The sequence below is a fragment of the Schistocerca nitens genome, chromosome 2, assembly GCF_023898315.1.
Source record: "Schistocerca nitens isolate TAMUIC-IGC-003100 chromosome 2, iqSchNite1.1, whole genome shotgun sequence".
NCBI classification, from domain to species: Eukaryota; Metazoa; Arthropoda; class Insecta; order Orthoptera; family Acrididae; genus Schistocerca; species Schistocerca nitens.
This window is the reverse complement of record NC_064615.1, coordinates 240,874,764-240,893,357: the sequence shown is the minus strand read 5'-3', so window position 1 is coordinate 240,893,357 and position 18,594 is coordinate 240,874,764. Positions and strand designations below refer to the sequence as shown.

Here is an 18,594-nt window from a genome sequence, read left to right as displayed (position 1 = left end):
TAGGTCCCTCTAATTGCCAGGTATAAGGCAAGACAATTTCAGCAAACCACGATTCAGACATTGTTAAGTCAAACCAACCACTTTGATTCCTATTATAAACTGCACCAGTTATGCCCCTTTCAGTCCAACTATTGTAGGGGTGTTTTGCCCTATAAACTGCATATGATGGGAGGACTGTGTCATTGGCAGCTGTTGCTATCATCACACTGATACCTGACTTAGAACTATTCACTATCCTTTTACAAGGTCTTGTGCCTCATTTCACTATTACTTTCACTTGTCCAGGATCATCACAAAAGTTTGTCTCGTCATAGGTTATAAAATTGGAGGTAGGGACACCACTCAAGGTCACTTCCAGGTTTTTAAAATAATCAATCACTGTTTCTCGGGTAACTGCTGCCTTTGCCCTCTTCACATTTTCATTCAGTCTAACCGTTAGTTCTTTATTTCTTTTCAGAAAAGATTTTACCCACTCATGTCCAGGTTGATTGTCACAAAATCTTTTTCGATCCTCCCTGCTCAACTGAAATATGCCTGTACAATGTCCCTAACATCAGTATTCCTCAAAGGAAACACCCATTTTGCACAACACAATTTTCCTTCAACCAGGCTTTTTTCCTCACTATTGGTTAAAGCTGGTTGGCCGCCTATTTTGTATTTGTACCTTTCCTTGAGTTTATCATTTAATGTGGTTTATGGAACTGTGTATTGCTCTGATGCTTTCTGGATGCTTAATTTTCCTAATTTGACAGCTTTCACCACATTTAGAAGAAATTCTGGTTTGTAGTTAGATTTCTGTGTTGGTCCCAGAACCTTTTGGTATACTCACATGATTGGATTCACCTTACAAAAATGGAATTTTCTAATTAGGCCTGCATAGTGACTAAACAGTATTACTAATGAAAAAAAAAAGAAACTGTGTCACTTAAGATGTTCATATGCAAGCAATAATATTGCAACTTACCAATTACATTTCGGAAGTAACAGGCGCCAGCAGAAGGTTTTGCACTGTTGTGTTGACTACACAAGTGTAGCACAAGAATCACACACCTACTTACAATGCAATTTGCTGGTTGCATGCACTCCAACATGCCATTGTTGTTGATAGATTAGGCAAGAATTCACGAGAATGGTCAACTGAAATGTAATTTTTAAAATGCTATGCTAAGTTATCCAAAAGTGGAAAAACTGGTAAATGATTGGATTGACACCACCTGGTCAGATTCACCTCATTTTATGGTACATGAAATGACCACAGAAAGATTAGAAAGGCACCAACTTTTTATTTATTCATCAAATGGTATAACAGTTTCCAAGAAAATTGAAGCACTGTTTCAATGCTTCTTGACAGTCATTGTATTCTTTCCATGGTCTTAGTACATTTTCATGCAACAATGTCAAATGAGTTACTAAACTGGTAGCAACACCCTCGGTGTGGCCACGTAAGACAGCTGATATATTCTCCATAAATCGATCTGATGACTCCATTAACACTTTCTTCCTCTTGACAACATCATTCACACCCTTGCACATTGTGCATGTAACCAAGTTTCCTTCAGACGGGTTGGTTGGAAAGTTATCTTGTAGCATAGCGCTACAGTGAGTGCATTTAAGCAATAGCTGTGCACTCGGGAGACTGACATATAAAGGCCAATTACCAGTGCATGGTTCACACATGCACGTGAAAAAGTACTGTGAACTCAGATGTAACTGTCTTTCCTCAAGGCTATGAGTTGCATAATGATAACCATAATTGTCAAAGACCTGAAAACGAAAATCATTAATTATAAAAAACTGCTTCTGTTCACTAAATTAACAAACGAATATAATTAATGACACACAGTTAAAATTGCAGCAAACAGAACTAAGGAAAGGGAACCTGTAACCAGCAGGACTAATGTGTGTGACGCACACAATGTAACAGGTCACTATAGTTCAATTCTTTAATCTTGGCGGTTCACGCATGCCCGCCCAGATGCGGGAGATTGCTGCGTTGCCAGTTGTACGCGCCAAGAGAAGCAGCGCCATAGTATAGTTCACAAACTTACGTTTCGGGGGGAGCGTGCAGTTTATGAAGTAAAGCCACCACGGCCGCATTAACCCTTTCGCTGCTACAGAGACGTGCTCCCCGCATTCCACGATTTGAGCAATTTTGTCATCATTGAACTGCTCGCCTGTGCAGACACATGGTGTTTCGACTGCTGTGACACACTTTATCATTCGATTTCACAAAAACTATTTGGCCCAAAAATTTGATTTTTACACATCGTCTTGACTGATACTTTCCCCCCATATATGACTTAATTTTGTTTCGATGTTCAATGCAGTTATTGTGCAGCATTAGATGTAGTAAACCATTGCACGAAATTTTGAAGTGTTTGCAGAGGTAAAAGCCCATAGCGTATACTTTCCGTGTGGTCGATTTTAGTTGCCACTAGAAATTTCAAAAAATTACATTCAAACGAATAAAATTTATAAAGTAAGACCCTATGATATTGTTTTTAAATAAAGAAAATATTAAGCACCGAAGAAGGTTTGAGCTCAGAACCTTTCACTTAGCAGCCATACACTTTAACCATTATGCTAACGCAGCTCGTCATTCAATACGTTTCCCGGAGGACTTTAAAATTTCACGCAAAATACCGACAAACACTGTTGGTATGACTATGAATTACTCACGTTTTGTTGAAGTACAATAGGAAATAAACAATTATCGCTTTTCTTTATTGCGAAAATGCGGTTAGTGAGAATGATACAAACACCTTTCCTTGCTGTCGCTATTAGGAGGCTTAGTGCTTGTTTGGTTAAATTAATTAATAGAATATGAAGCAATTGGTATAAAGAATGCTTTTTCCAAGCTTTCTGTAAAAGAAAGTCCGCTATCAAGACATTGCTTTTGTTCAATTACTTTCTGTATGACTGAACATTTCTAAAACTGAAGACACTCGTCCGTGCTCTGCACTGCAGTCGAGCTCTGGCAACGTCGTTCTCTGCTCATTGGCTGACTGTGTTTTGTGACGTCAGATGCACAGAACGAACCAAAACTCGGCCGCCGTCATAAATGACGCGCACTTTAGCTTTTGTAAAAAAGGAGGGACATGCACACAGCATGAATGCACACGCACGCACCCCCCTCCCCCCCCCCCCCCCCCCACACACTCTCTCTCTCTCTCTCTCTGTCTGTCTGTGTCTCTCTCTCTCTCTCTCTCTCTCTCTCTCTCTCTTCCTGCGCTGTGAAGTACTTGACAGGGGGTACTTCTTGGCTGTTATGTGCCACCCATCTTAATTTTCACTAGTCTTTTCCACCTTGATTTGCTTGTCATCTTCCATGCCTTTCTTTATTCCTGCTTTCCACTTATCTATTTATACTCTGCATTATCACTCACTGGCATTATCAACGGTAGTTTCTATACTCAGCAATGTTATTTAATTTTTTTGATTATTTCTTTATTTACTATTAGTCACATTCAGCTATACATTACTGTGGTTCAGTCTGGTTAGAGGGACTAGAAAGAAAAGAGAAAGCACATGTTTCTATTATATACGGGAACTGGATACAAGACATAATCTTCTCCTACTTCCCCCTCTTTCTATCCATCTTCTCTCACCCTCCTCCCCCCAACCACTGACCTGGAAACTTTTCTATTGTCACTGCAAATTTAGATGCTGTAGTAGTTTTCCAGTCATAAGACGATAAGCCCAAAACACAACATTCCTGTTTTCTGTGAAAACAGTCTGCAAGAAAGCAAACAAAACAGTTCATTGCTGTTTATACAATTTACATTTAGAAACATTCAGCTGCCTGAGACTACAGTTATGTGTGTGAGTTAGGTTTGCATGAGAGTATGTGTGTGCATTTGTGTGTCTACTGTTGATGAAGCCTTTAATGGCTGAAAGCTTTAACTGTGAGAGTTTTTTTTTTTTTTTTTTTTTTTTTTTGCGACTCAGCATCTTTGCTATGTGATGAGTGCTATGTGATGAGTAGCAACTTTCCTTCTCATAATATTGTTACATTCCATCCTGGATTTTCCATTGTTTGATATTATGAGAAAGAATGTACATGGGGGAAACAGTTTGTCTAATTGTTTAAATGCCTCACTATCACAGTAAAAACTAGCTGAATCAAAGGAACAAAAATGCACATTTTTACAACAGCAGAGCATTTTCTTTCTCACAGTCATTTTTAATAGAAAAGCCGTACATGTTGTTTAAAAAATATTAAAAAATATATATTCTATAGCCATCTGAATGTCAACAACTTTTCAAGATTTTTGCTAACAACTTTCACTGTTTTATATATAGTTTCTATATTTGTCCAAACACTTTTAGAGTAACAAGTACAAACTTGAAGTTAATTGGTCAAGTACTTTTTGAGTTTTTTTTATAACAATGTTTCCCCTTTATATATTACTTATATACAGGGTGTCCCTCCTAAGAGTCATCAGTCATGTTTAGGAGATATTTACAATTTTGTTTTTCCAATGTATAGCTGGAGTCAGCCCAAACAAATAGAGCTTATCACATTTTTCATGCAATGCCCAGCATCAATAGAAAATGTTGGTTTGTTTCCTGCTAAAAACAAAATGATTTTTAAAGTGGAATTTTACATGCAGATTCAGTATAGTGGTCCCAAATTACTCTAGTGCAATATTTGTTTTACCGACATGTATTTATAGGGGCAGTAAAACATGAGGAGTAACAAGTACTCGAGCAGTGACAGCACTGCCCTGGCCTGCACTGGCTGCTACCAACATGCAGAATGTGCTGTTCAGATGCTGCTGGGGTACTCATTATTTTTATGTTTTACAGTTCCTGTTAATACATATAAGCTACTGTCCATCTGAATGTTCATTAGAGCAGTCTGTAAAATTTTAAGTAAATCTGTTAAAGACTTTTGTGACTTTTGGTAACAATGTTTCCCCTTTATATATTACATATATATTTGTATATTAAAATGTACATCCAAAAATGTTCATAGAGTATTGTGTAAAACTCTGATAAATCAGCCAAAAACGTTTCAAGATGAAGAACTTTCAGAGAATAAATGGCTCTCCAGTGGGTACATGAAAACACGTGTATTCGAATGCAATGCTATGTCAAAATATCAAAGTGACCGGTGAAGAACTTGCACAGATTAAAGATTTTGAACAAATGAACATTTACAATTTTATTTATGTAGATGATTTTATCCATTTGATGTTTCTTGCTATTTCTCATAATTTCTATTTTCATCAATCTCTTGTTTTATGTATCCGTCACCAACACCCCATTATCAGTATGAAACTGAAATCCAAATCCTGACAGTTACCTCATATGTAAGAGTCTCTGCAAGATACCTTTTACAATTTTTGGCTGTTCTTTGTTTCTAAAAGACGTAAAAATTGATCTCAGGGTAAAAATTCCTTTATAGTCATAAAATCCTCAATTATTTGAACAATCTGCATTTAAATCCAAATAATTTCTGGCATCTTGTGCACGTCTTAGTGCAGGATACAGTGTGACTTAAAACAAATTATCTTCATACTTTAACACATATAAAAGGTCTGAATCATAATTACCTCTAGAATAGTAATTTATCTATGCCACTGGTGGTTGAGCTCCATGACAGTGGATTAAACTACTAGAAGAAATACAACACCCAGTCACTGGTTGATGTATTTCTTCAAGTAACCTGATACTACGTTATAACCATAAAGTAAATTGCTGCCTTTTTCTATTTTTCTTCTCTGTTTGGAAAAAAAATTTCAAAAATTCTGAACGGTAGAAATGAAATGAGTTATTTCTTTGAATCTTGAATTTAATGTTAGTGTCTGTCACCTTCTCTCTAATTATACCCTTTTTGTAGCTTGTTGATTAGACATTTATTGCCTGTGATTCATGTAATAAAAATTCATTTTTTACTTTCAATTTGAATTAATTTATTTAAATCTTCTGAATCATAATTCTAAGAGCAAAAATTGGACTTCATTTTTAAGCAGGGAGCTTAACTGGCAGTAAAAATACTATCTGAAATGTTAGAAGCTCATTCTTGAATGGATTTAACAAGGGAAACCAGTTTAAAAATCATCTAATTTCTAATGCAAGCTGAAATATTACATTTTCAATGTTTTATACAGCAATGAATTTTGCACAACAAGGCATGGCTGACAGAAACAAAAGGCCATTGAAAAAGAAAGAACAGATTTCAATTGTTTATTGCAAAGCAACTATGGAAGTTAGAAAGACATTGCACATGTCATTGGACAGAGGAAAGTTCAAGGTCTTACTTTATTTATTTTATTTTATTCTACATGTCTAGTTTCATAGGACCAAATTGAGGAGTGAATCTCCAAGGTCATGGAATGTGTCAGTACATGAAATTAAAACATAAACTAATAAGAGATAAAATTTTTATCAACCCAAAAAAGACAAGCCATATGACAAGCAATATGTTTATGTAAACACAATCAACACTATAACATAGGAATCAGCTTAATTTTTCAAGGATCTCCTTGACAGAACGGAAGGAGTGGACCATGGGGAAACTCTTCAGTTTCGATCTGAAAGTGTGTGGATTGTTGCTAAGATTTTTGAACTCTTGTGTTAGCTGATTGAAAATGGATGCAGCAGTATACTGCACACCTTTCTGCATAAGTGTCAAGGAAGTGCGATCCAAATGCAGAGTGGATTTCTGCCTAGTACTAAATGAGCGAAAGCTGTTAATTCTTGGGAATAAGTTGATATTGTTAACAAGAAATGACAATAAAGAATATATACATTGAGAGGCAAATGTCAGAATACTCAGACAAATGAACAGGGGTCGACAACAGGTTTGCAAACTCACATCAATTATTGCCCGAACCGTTCATTTCTGAGCCAAAAACAAGCTTTGAGGATGGGAAGAGTTACCCCAAAATAAAATACCATACATCATAAGCAAATGAAATAAGCAAAGCAGACTACATTTTCTGTGAACTATCACTTACTTCATACATCATTTGAACAGTAAAAATGGCGGCACAAAGTCTTCGAACAAGACCCTGAATGTGGGCTTTCCATGACAGTTTACTATCTAACTGGACACCTAGAAATTTGAACTGTTCAGTTTCACTAATCATATGCCCATTCTGTGAAAATAGAATGTCAGGTTTCATTGAACTTTGTGTTAGAAAATGTAAAAACTGAGTCTTGCTGTGATTTAGCATTTGTTTATTTTCTATAAGGCATGAACTTATGTCATGAACTGCACTATTTGAAACAGTGCTAGTGTTACACATGACATCCTTTACTACCAAGCTAGTGTCATCAGCAATCATCTATAATACTAGAGGGCATATCATTTACATTAATAAGGAACAGGAGTGGTCCCAGCACTGATCCCTGGGGCACCCCTCCATTTAACCATGCCCCACTCAGACCCCACATCATAGCCATTCTCAGCACTGTGGATAATGACCTTTTGCTATGTGTTGTTAAAGTAACAGGTGAACCAACTGTGAGCAACTCCCGTGTTTCATAATGGTCCAACTTCTGGAGAAATATTTTTGTGATCAACACAGAGGCCTTAGTTAAATCAAAAAGATGCCTAGTGTTCAAAATCTTTTGTTTAATTTGTTTAGCCCATCCAGTATCTCTCAGAGAAAAGAGAATATAGAATTTTCAGTTGTTAAATCACTTCTAAAACTGAACTCTACATTTGATAGCAAATTATGTGGTATACAATGAGCAATTATCCTTACATACACAGCCTTTTCAGTAACTTTAGCAAACACTGATGGCATAGAAATAGGTCTAAATTGTCTAAATCATCCCTTTCTCACTTTTTATAAAGTGGTTTTACTACTGAGAACTTTAATCGTTCATGGAACTGACCATTCTTAGAGGTGACATTACAAATATGACGGAGTACAGGGCTAACACATGCAGCACAGTACTTCAGTATTCTGCTACATACTCCATCATATCCATGAGAGTCCTTAGTCTTTAGTGATTTAATTATTGACTCAATCTCCCACTTGTCGGTGTCACAGAGGAGTATTTCACACATCAGCCTCAGAAAGGTATTTTCCAAGAGTTATATGATTGCCTGTAGAGCCTAAGTTTTTACTTAATTCACCAGCAATGCTCAGAATGTGATTGTTAAATGCAGTAAATATATCTGACTTATCAGTAACAGAAATATTTTTACTATGAAATGACTTTACATTGTCAACCTTGTGTTGCTGACCAGACACTTCCTTCAGGACTGACCATATGGTTTTAATGTTACCCTGTGAATTAACTATTCTATTTGCATTTGCACAGACACTATTCCATAAACTCAACATGAGCACCATGCAATGCTAAAGAAATATTGAAACGGTAGTGACAGCTTCAATAATTCGATTTCTTAGCTCTTGATGAGTAGCTGCCATAGGTGGAACAAAGACATAAGCCCACAAAAAAAAAAAAAACTAACTACGTCGTGTGAGGTCTGGTGACTAGAGAAGCCAAAATCAATGAACAAGATCTTGCTGTCCAACACACAAAATGATTTCTCTTGTGGTGTAGTCACCATGTTGCTACAAACAAACAACAGTGCAGCTGTGTCAAAACTTTGAACCTTCCTCTATCCAGTGACATGTGCAGTGTGTTTTTATTTTTAATAGTTTGTCTGTAATAAACAACTGACATCTGTTCTTTCTTTTTGAATAATGGAAATGATGGCTTCAATTTTTTGAATGCTCCAGTTTTATTAATTAAGAGCAACAAAGAAATAAAAAAGAGTGGAGAAGGGATAAAATAGCAAGAAAGAGTGCACCTGACCAAGGAAAACAAGTGCAGCACAAATAATGAAAAAGACACAAATGAAAAGTGATAAAAAATAAGTTCCTTATGCTTACTAAAACTAAAAACTAAATTCCATCCAAACATGTCTTGTCAGGACTAATGGTACTGACTGAACACTGTGTCAGGTGTAACAGGATACAGATAAGGAGGGGTATGTGGTCAGCACACTATCTCCTGGCTGTTGTCAGCTTTTGTGACTAATTCTCAGTCAAGTAGCACCTTAGTTGGCCTCACAAGGGCTGGATGCGCCCTGCTTGCCATCAGCACTCGGCAGACCCAAATAGTCGCCTATCCAAGTGCTAGCCAAGCCTGATAGTGCTTAACTTTGGTAATCTGAAGGAAACCAGTGTTACCACTGTAGCAAGGCCATTGGCCCCTACACTTACTAATTAGTCAAATAACAGAAACCTGGGTCAGAGCAATAAGAATGTGAAGGCTTATGATACTGGGTGTCAAGCTGGTGGATTATATGCTGAGGAAAAATTAGAAATGTAAGAAAATAACAAGAAATAAAAATGTGGTACTATCACCATCAATGAGGATAATTTAGATACAACTGCTACTAATTCCAACTAGCCAAATTTACTCTTATTCATATTGTATTTTTGTGTTCCTCTTTTGCTCTTGATGAAGAAGCTAGTAAGTCAGTGAGCCAGAAAGTCATTGTATCAGTCCTCTTGTAATAATTCTGGTTTCAACTACAGGTGGACAGGCTCTTTTGTTACCCCATGCAGTCCATTAATGGGAAAATGGCAAACTAAAACTAGTGTTTCACATTACTACACATCAAATGCATAATTTATAATTATGATAATTTTATTACAGTTATATTTAGTTCTCCTCCTCCTCCTCTCCCCGTCTCCCTCCCTGTGTGTGTGGGGTGGGGGCATCTCAGTGATTTATCTTTATCCACAACACTAACGCATGCAAACTACCACGTCTCATAAATAGATAAATAAAATAAAACTTAAAATGGAACAAAGGTAGACATGTTTGTAAATGTAATTGCAAACATGTTAACACACAAGCATAGACATCCAAAATGAAAAAAAGTAATTGGAATTTTGATACCTGTTCACCTTTCTTGATTGGTTTTATGACTCTCAGAACAGCTGTGCTTCCACAGTGACTATTCCTCACAACATTTGGATCACATGAGTGGTTTATCAAACTTAAAAAAGAATATGCTGCGGCTCCCATTTCTATCATGTCTAAATCAAACTTTTCTTTGTTTTGGGTTACTGCAGAAATGTGTATAAACTCTGAAACTTCATGAGCATTGCATGGTAAATTTTGTAAATGTCTCAATAAAAGACCACCAACAATAAGTTTGGCTTCCTTCTGAAAATCTTGAGGGCTCTGATGACCTTCACTTCCCTTGTTCTTTCCTGAATCAGGCAACTGTTTATAACTTGAAGCATTTTCTGGATTGAAGAAATCTGAGTACTCTTCAAAACAATGCAATATACATGCAGCATTAACAGCACGCTTAAACAAATCACCTACAGTTCGTTTTTCTGTATTGCCAACCAGATGATAAATTGTTGTATATTCATCAGAATGATATTTTCCATCTTTGCTGAAACCTTTTGTTCGTTTATCTGCAGATGTCTCCATTTCAAAAGATCGTATTTCACTGATCAGCTCATTTAATTTTTTTCCATAAGCTGCTGCAGTCAATATAATCCTTACTGCCAACATTCCCATTTTATCGATTCCATATCTGGTAAGTGGTACCAAAATTGAACAGTCAACAGAATGACTTTTCTCTAGTGCTTCATTTCGACATTCGTCACTGCAGAACATCACCTGGAAAAGAGTGTTAATGAAATCAGTGATATGATTTAAAAATTAAACATAATGAAAACAGAAAGTTACTTTATCATGAATGTTACCATGGAACATGTTTCGCAAGGGATCAGTGCATTACAGCGTAGCAAACAGTTGTAGCAGTGGGTGTAGTATGCATCATCTAACAGCACTGAAGCAAATGGCCTCTCAATTGCAATCACATCACCTAAAATACAGAAAGTTTTAAAAATGGTAATGGAAAGTTCTAGTAGAATATAAATAATTTTGTTAAATTTAAATAAATTTTTGAATACAAGTAACAACTCAACAAAACACACACACACACACACACACACACACACACACACACACACCCGTATACCTACAGGAGGTGCAGAGCAAGGGGATGTGTTGGAGAAAGGTGGTTTATGGCTGGGAGGGAGGCAGCGGGTGCAAGGAATTAAGACGAAAACACTGGTTTGGAGTAAATGAAAGGTTTAAAACTGAAGAAAATTCTAGGAACACTAAAAATAATGATCCAGGAATCACTGAAATTTATTACAAAAATTACGTGATCACCTACATTATACTCTTTCATACAGTACACAATCTAGGAATAGCAAGTGGGAAGTTACATATATCATACCAGGGTGGCGAAAACATAAGCATAAGGTGTTGTGATCTGTACTGAGGGAGGGGGAGGGAGGGAGGGAGATACCAGGAAACTAGCTCGCTCTGTTCCTCCATGAGTTCCATGGTGTTGTAGACAATGGCGTTCAGGTTGATGCCGTGTTCCTTGACTTTGCAGACAAGACCTCAACATATTGCTCTGAATGGAACAAAATCAACAGATGTAATGGTAATTTCCGATGCACCCCAAGGAAGGATAGGAAGTTACTGTTTAGAATATATATAAATGATCTAGTAGAAAGCATTGGATGCTCTCTAAGGCTGTTCGCAGATGATACAATTGTCCATAACAAGTAGTAATGCCAGAAGACAGTGATGAATTGCGAAATGACCTAGTGAGAATTGATGGATGATAAAGGCTCTGGCAACTGACCCTGAATGTAAATAAATGTAACATATTGCACATAGATAGGAATAGAAATCCACTGTTGTATAGCTACACTATTGATGACAAACCACAGGAAACAGTATCTGCCATAAAATATCTAGGAGTGACTATCCAGAGCAACCTTAAGTGGAATAACCATATAAAACAAATACTGGGAAAAGCAGATGCCAGACTCAGAGTCACAGGAAGAATCTTATGGAAATGTAACTCATCCATGAAGGAAATGGCTTATAAGGTGCTTTTTCTACCTATTCTTGTGTATTGTTCATCTCTCTGGGATCCCTACCAGATAGGACTGATAGAAGAGATAGAGAGGATCCAACGAAGAGCAGCATGTCTTATCACGGGATCGTTTAGTCAGCATGACAGCATTATGGAAATGCTCAACAAATGCCATTGGCAGACATTACAAGAGAGGCGTTGTGCATCATGGAGAGATTTACCATGGAAATTTCTAGAGAGCACTTTCCGGGAAGAGGTGTATAACATATTATTTCCCCCTATATACATCTCACATAATGACAATGAGGAGAAGATTCGAAAAATTAGAACCATTACAGAGGTTTACTGACAATCATTCTTCCCATGTGCTGTTTGCAGGTGGAACAGTGTTGGAGTGCTCAGTTAGTGGTATAAAACGTGTGTGGAGGTAGGGAGGGAGGGAGAGTCTGAACAACACTTTAGAGTCTGCCAGTTGATAATGCCACTATAAGGCGTTATCAGGTTGCAGAATCTAAAGTTTAATTCAGACACTTGGATGGAAAACATTTCTTTTTTTTAACAAATTGGAAACTTTTCTTCGCAAGATGTGGATATATTGTGAAATAATGCTACATTGTACTTGCCTTGGAGAAAGGAAATTTCTTCCTCCTTTGGTATTCAAACTGGCAAGGTGTACGTTGAAGAGCAAAACCACTCTACTAAGCAAAAACAACCATGGTGATGAAGGACTATTATCTACACACAGTACAGTACTGACAGATGGATGTGAATAAGAAGCTGCCTTGAGCAAGAGCACACCATTATATCCGCAACATCAGCATCTACTGTTTTTTCTGTTGTTTCAAAGAGAAAATATTCAAATGGGCTGTACAAACATTCATGGACGTTGGTTTGGAATCTCTGTTACTTTATTCTCAACAAGTCTGTGAAGCTACAAGCTCATTACACTTCTGCAGCTCCCACCTTCCTTGTCCACCTTACAGGTCATTACTAACTGCACTTTATCAAATCATTCAGTAAATTCTGAATAACAGTAATCCAGAAGATTTCTACGCTTCCCTAATTCTAGGTAAAAAAGAAAACAGACAATGAATGAGAGGACAGAACAACATTTACCATTTATCTTAAACATGAAATGCTGAGTGGTGGTTAAGAAGATATAAAGTAAACATAACTGTCACACTAACACTCCCTGATTCTTCCTACTGACAAGTTAAATTGTAATAGTCATTTCTGGATTCAGACCTTCTTTCAACAGAGGCCTCCAAGCACTTAGCTTATGTTCATCACATCTTTAAAAAAAGTATTCTACCTCATTACAGGCATTCCTGATCTCTCTCTATTCCATTCTCTTTCTCTGGGAGTGGGAAAAGAAAGAAAAATGAGAATTCAATTAAGGTGGCAACCTTATTTTCTATGCATGACTATGTCCTAGCATAACTGAAAAAGGAACCCAATTGCACATAACTCTTGACTATCTTAGACTGCTGTTCTGACATACATATGTATGTCAGTACTTGCTCTCTTGAAAACCTGGTGGATTTCAACTGTGTTGCACTGGAACCTCATCCCAGATCTTTAACTGTTGTAGTGGATTTCCTAACAAAGTGAGCAAGGGGAAAATGGCTGCCTACATTCCCCTGTATGAGCCCTAATTTCTTGTCTCTTATCTTCTTGGTCCCTAGACGCAATGTTTGTTGGATGCAGCAGAATTGTTCTGCAGCCAGCTTCAAATACTAGTTCTCCAAATTTTGTCATGGAGTTACTCAGATAGAATGTCATCTTCCCTCCAGGGATTCCCATTTGAATTCCCAAAGCGTCTCTGTAACACTTGCATGTCATTCAAACCTACCAGTAACAAATCTAGCAGCCCACCTCTGAACTGCTTCGATGTCTTCCTGGTACAGATACCAAACGTTTGAGCAGTACTCAAGAACATATTGCACTAGCGTTCCATACGTGGTCTCCTTTACAGATGAACCACACTTCCCCAGAATTCTCCCAATAAACCAAAGTCAAATGTTCAACTTCCCTACCACAATCCTCACAAGCTCATTCCATTTCATATTGCTTTGCAACATTATGCCAGTTATTTAAACAATGTGAGTGTGCCAAGCAGGACACTACTAATGCTGTATCTGAACATTACAGGTTTGTTTTTCCTAATCATCTGCATTAATTTACATTGTTCTACAATTAAAGCTAGCTGCCAATCATCACACCGACTAAAAATTTTGTCCAAGTCACCTTGTATCCTACTACAGACACTCAACTTTAACACATTACCGTACACTGCAGCATCATCAACAAATAACTGCAGATTGCTGCCGACCCTGCCTGCTAATTCATTCATGTATACAGAGGATAATAGGTGTCCTATCACACTTCCCTGGGGCACTCCTGACAATACCCTTGTCTCTGATAAACACTTGCCGTCGAGGTCAACATACTGGGTTCTATTAATTAAGAAGATGGAATACCCGACTTTCCCCGTCAGGATTGTGCAAAAGTATGGTTAAGTCTATCTAGATGAGATGTAAACAAAAACTTTGTGCAGATGAAATGATATGAGAAGTGTATTCACGATGAAAACAATCATCTCAAATGACCATTTGGATGGGGAACACATGGTAATACAAATCAATTAACACAAAACATTGTGGGGAATAAAACAAGAGATGTTGTCCTATATTCAGATAGTAATGGAAGAGAGTTAGCAGAAAAAATACGATATCAAAATGGACTCAGAGCTACAGGTTTCATCAAACCAGGTGCCTGTATGAAAGAAATTTTAAAAGACTATAATTATAGTAACCACACATGGCAAAATCAGCGGATAGTAATATTCGGTGGTGCAAATGATATCTATAAAAATGGGCTAAGAGAAGCTACTTGAACACTAAAGACAGTCCTAAACAGAATAAACAATCAAAATGTTATAGGGTTAACTCACATGCATGATCTACCAGAAGGGTCCTGTGTAAATAAAGAGATCCAGAAAGCCAACAGGATCTACCAAAATATCTGCAGATCCATGGACAATGTTTTCTTTCTTCATACAGCTGATTTGGAAAGACTGTGCTTCACAAAACATGGAACGCACTTAAACAAGAAAGGCAAGTCCTATTTATGTGAAACGCTTGGGGAGTTAATGAAAACTATTTCCATAAACAGTGAAATACATGACCCAATTCCACTGGAGGCAACAGAGCATCCAGACAGAAGACATTCCACTCAAACATTCAAACAGCAACTGGCCATTGAAGATATTGAGGATGTAGATGCCACAGAAGAAACAGTTGCAAATGGAGCAGCTTTGATAACATTGGCAGAAGAGGAATCAGTGTCAGCATCAACAGCTACTACAACAGCAGTAACAACAAGGAATGCAAAACCAGTAGTAACAGAAGATCCAGAATGCAGTGAAGTGAACATAAGAACAACAGTGGTGATGGGAGCAGTGTCATTACCACAAACAAGTCAGGAAGCAACAGCTACAGCAGCGGCAGCAGTAGAAGATCTATCATCTAGCAGTGTGAACAAAAGAATATCTGTGCCTCCTTCCCATCTAAAGGATTTTTTAATAGAAGGAAGGAAGAAGCAGCACCCCAGATAAGCAACTATAATTATTTAAAAATATTTACACCAGAATGTTCAGTCAATAAGGAACAAAGTGCAACAGTTAGAAATTGAACTAGAAGCCATAGATAGCTTGATAGTCTGCATTACTGAACACTGGTGCAAAGGATCTGAAATTGAATACATAGTTTTACCTTCTTATGAATTAGCATCTTATTATAGCAGAACAATAAATAGGAGTGGGGGCTCATGTATTTATGTGAAAAAAGGACTACAGTTCATAGTCAGGAGTGATATGATTTCTTTGAGTGAAGAAAAAAATTTTGAACTTTCAGTAGTAGAGTCAAAAGAACAAAATACCCTTAAAAATTGTATATACTGTGTTTATATAGGTCTCCTAATAGTGATGTTGAAACCTTTTTCACTAAATTAATACAAGTGTTGGACAAAATATGTAATCCTAAAGTACATATTATTACTTGTGGAGATTTAAATATCAATGTGCTGAAAATGGGTTCTTGAATATCTTGTACAGTTATGGTATCTCACAATGGGTAACAAATGCCACAAGAGTAACCAAACACTCATCTTCAATAATTGACCATATTCTAACAGATATTAACCACAAATGCTGTGAAGTAACTGTTAAAAACCTTGGGATATCAGACCACATTGGTCAAAGTCCAAAACTTAAAATATCTACAAAGTTACAAGCAAAAGTGCTTAGCTACAGAAGGTTTTTTTTTCTTTTAAATCAAAAAGGTGTGAATTTGCAACACAGATGACTGACCAGACATGGTCAGAAGTATATTCAGGAACACATGTAATTGAAAAATTCAACAAATTCATGAATATATTCAAGTTAAAATTTGAGGAAACATTTCCTAAAGTAGTACATTCTGTTGGGGGATCTAGTAGGAAGACTTGGGTAACAAAAGGTATCAGAAAATCCTCTGAAACACTCAAATATCTGAGATCTATCAAAAATGATAAGAGTGACCCAGGCTTCTTACAGTTTTTTCTCAGGTACAAGAGGACATACAGAAAACTGTTGCAGGAAGCAAAGAGAATCCATAATGAAAACACCATACAGAAATCAAACAATGAAAGCAGAGCCATTTGGAATATAGTAAAACAAGAAACTGGTAACTCAAAATCAAAGCATATGAACATAAAAATAAGAAATAAAGGTAGAAATATATATCTAAAAACAAAGATGATGTGACTTACCGAACGAAAGTGCTGGCAGGTCGATAGACACACAAACAAACACAAACACACACACAAAATTCAAGCTTTCGCAACAAACTGTTGCCTCATCAGGAAAGAGGGGAAGGAGAGGGAAAGACGAAAGGATGTGGGTTTTAAGGGAGAAGGTAAGGAGTCATTCCAATCCGGGAGCGGAAAGACTTACCTTAGGGGGAAAAAAGGGGAGGTATACACTCGCACACACACACATTTCCATCCACACATATACAGACACAAGCAGACATATTTAAAGTTTGGGCAGAGATGTCAGTCGAGGCGGAAGTGAAGAGGCAAAGATGATGTTGAATGACAGGTGAGGTATGAGTGGCGGCAACTTGAAATTAGCGGAGATTGAGGCCTGGTGGGTAACGGGAAGAGAGGATATATTGAAGAGCAAGTTCCCATCTCCGGAGTTCGGATAGGTTGGTGTTGGTGGGAAGTATCCAGATAACCCAGACGTCTTCCTCAAATCCTGCCCTGAAATGAGATCCATCCTTCATGAAATCCTCCCCACTCCACCAAGAGTGTCTTTCCGCCGTCCACCTAACCTTCGTAACCTGTTAGTTCATCCCTATGAAATCCCCAAACCACCTTCCCTACCATCTGGCTCCTATCCTTGTAACCGCCCCCGGTGTAAAACCTGTCCCATGCACCCTCCCACCACCACCTACTCCAGTCCTGTAACCCGGAAGGTGTACACGATCAAAGGCAGAGCCACATGTGAAAGCACCCACGTGATTTACCAACTGACCTGCCTACACTGTGATGCATTCTATGTGGGAATGACCAGCAACAAACTGTCCATTCGCATGAATGGATACAGGCAGACAGTGTTTGTTGGTAATGAGGATCACCCTGTGGCTAAACATGCCTTGGTGCACGGCCAGCACATCTTGGCACAGTGTTACACCGTCCGGGTTATCTGGATACTTCCCACCAACACCAACCTATCCGAACTCCGGAGATGGGAACTTGCTCTTCAATATATCCTCTCTTCCCGTTACCCACCAGGCCTCAATCTCCGCTAATTTCAAGTTGCCGCCACTCATACCTCACCTGTCATTCAACATCATCTTTGCCTCTTCACTTCCGCCTCGACTGACATCTCTGACCAAACTTTAAATATGTCTGCTTGTGTCTGTATATGTGTGGATGGAAATGTGTGTGTGTGCGAGTGTATACCTCCCCTTTTTTCCCCCTAAGGTAAGTCTTTCCGCTCCCGGATTGGAATGACTCCTTACCCTCTCCCTTAAAACCCACATCCTTTCGCCTTTCCCTCTCCTTCCCCTCTTTCCTGATGAGGCAACAGTTTGTTGCGAAAGCTTGAATTTTGTGTGTGTGTGTGTGTGTGTGTTTGTGTTTGTTTGTGTGTCTATCGACCTGCCAGCACTTTCGTTCGGTAAGTCACATCATCTTTGTTTTTAGATATATATTTTTCCCATGTGGAATGTTTCCCTCTACTATATTGATATCAGAAATAAAGGTAGTTTTAATAGATAATCCTAAGGGCCTGGCAAACTTTATAAGCAACTACTTTAGTAATATAGCAACAAAACTGCAAGAAAAGCTTCCTAAAACACAACACACAATGGCAAAGAACTATGTATCTCTCACAATGCTACTGCTACCCACCAATGGAGAGGAAATCAGTAGCATTGTACATAAATTCAAGAGTAAATCATCCACGGGTTTAGATGAAGTTCCAATGTGTATACTAAAAGACTGCATTAGCAGCATAAAAGAACCCTTAGCAGACATTATAAATGAGTCATTCTCATCAGGTTGCTTCCCTAATTATCTAAAGCACGCAAAAAATTCTTCCCACACACAAAAAAGGTGATACAGAAAATACAGGGAATTACAGACCA

General features: G+C 37.8%; 1 protein-coding gene across 1 annotated transcript in view; it reads right to left on the bottom strand.

The window, feature by feature from the left end:
- Positions 1 to 1,263: 1,263 nt before the first annotated feature.
- Positions 1,264 to 18,594, bottom strand: part of LOC126235958 (SET and MYND domain-containing protein 4-like) — a 32,491-nt gene continuing 15,160 nt past the window's right edge. Inside the window, exons 3-5 of the mRNA XM_049944930.1 lie at positions 10,704 to 10,825; positions 9,880 to 10,617; positions 1,264 to 1,764 (exon numbers count right to left, since the gene is read on the bottom strand). Coding sequence (XP_049800887.1) covers positions 1,294 to 1,764; positions 9,880 to 10,617; positions 10,704 to 10,825 — 1,331 coding nt within the window. The 3' untranslated portion in view covers positions 1,264 to 1,293. The remainder of the gene's footprint in view (positions 1,765 to 9,879; positions 10,618 to 10,703; positions 10,826 to 18,594) is intronic.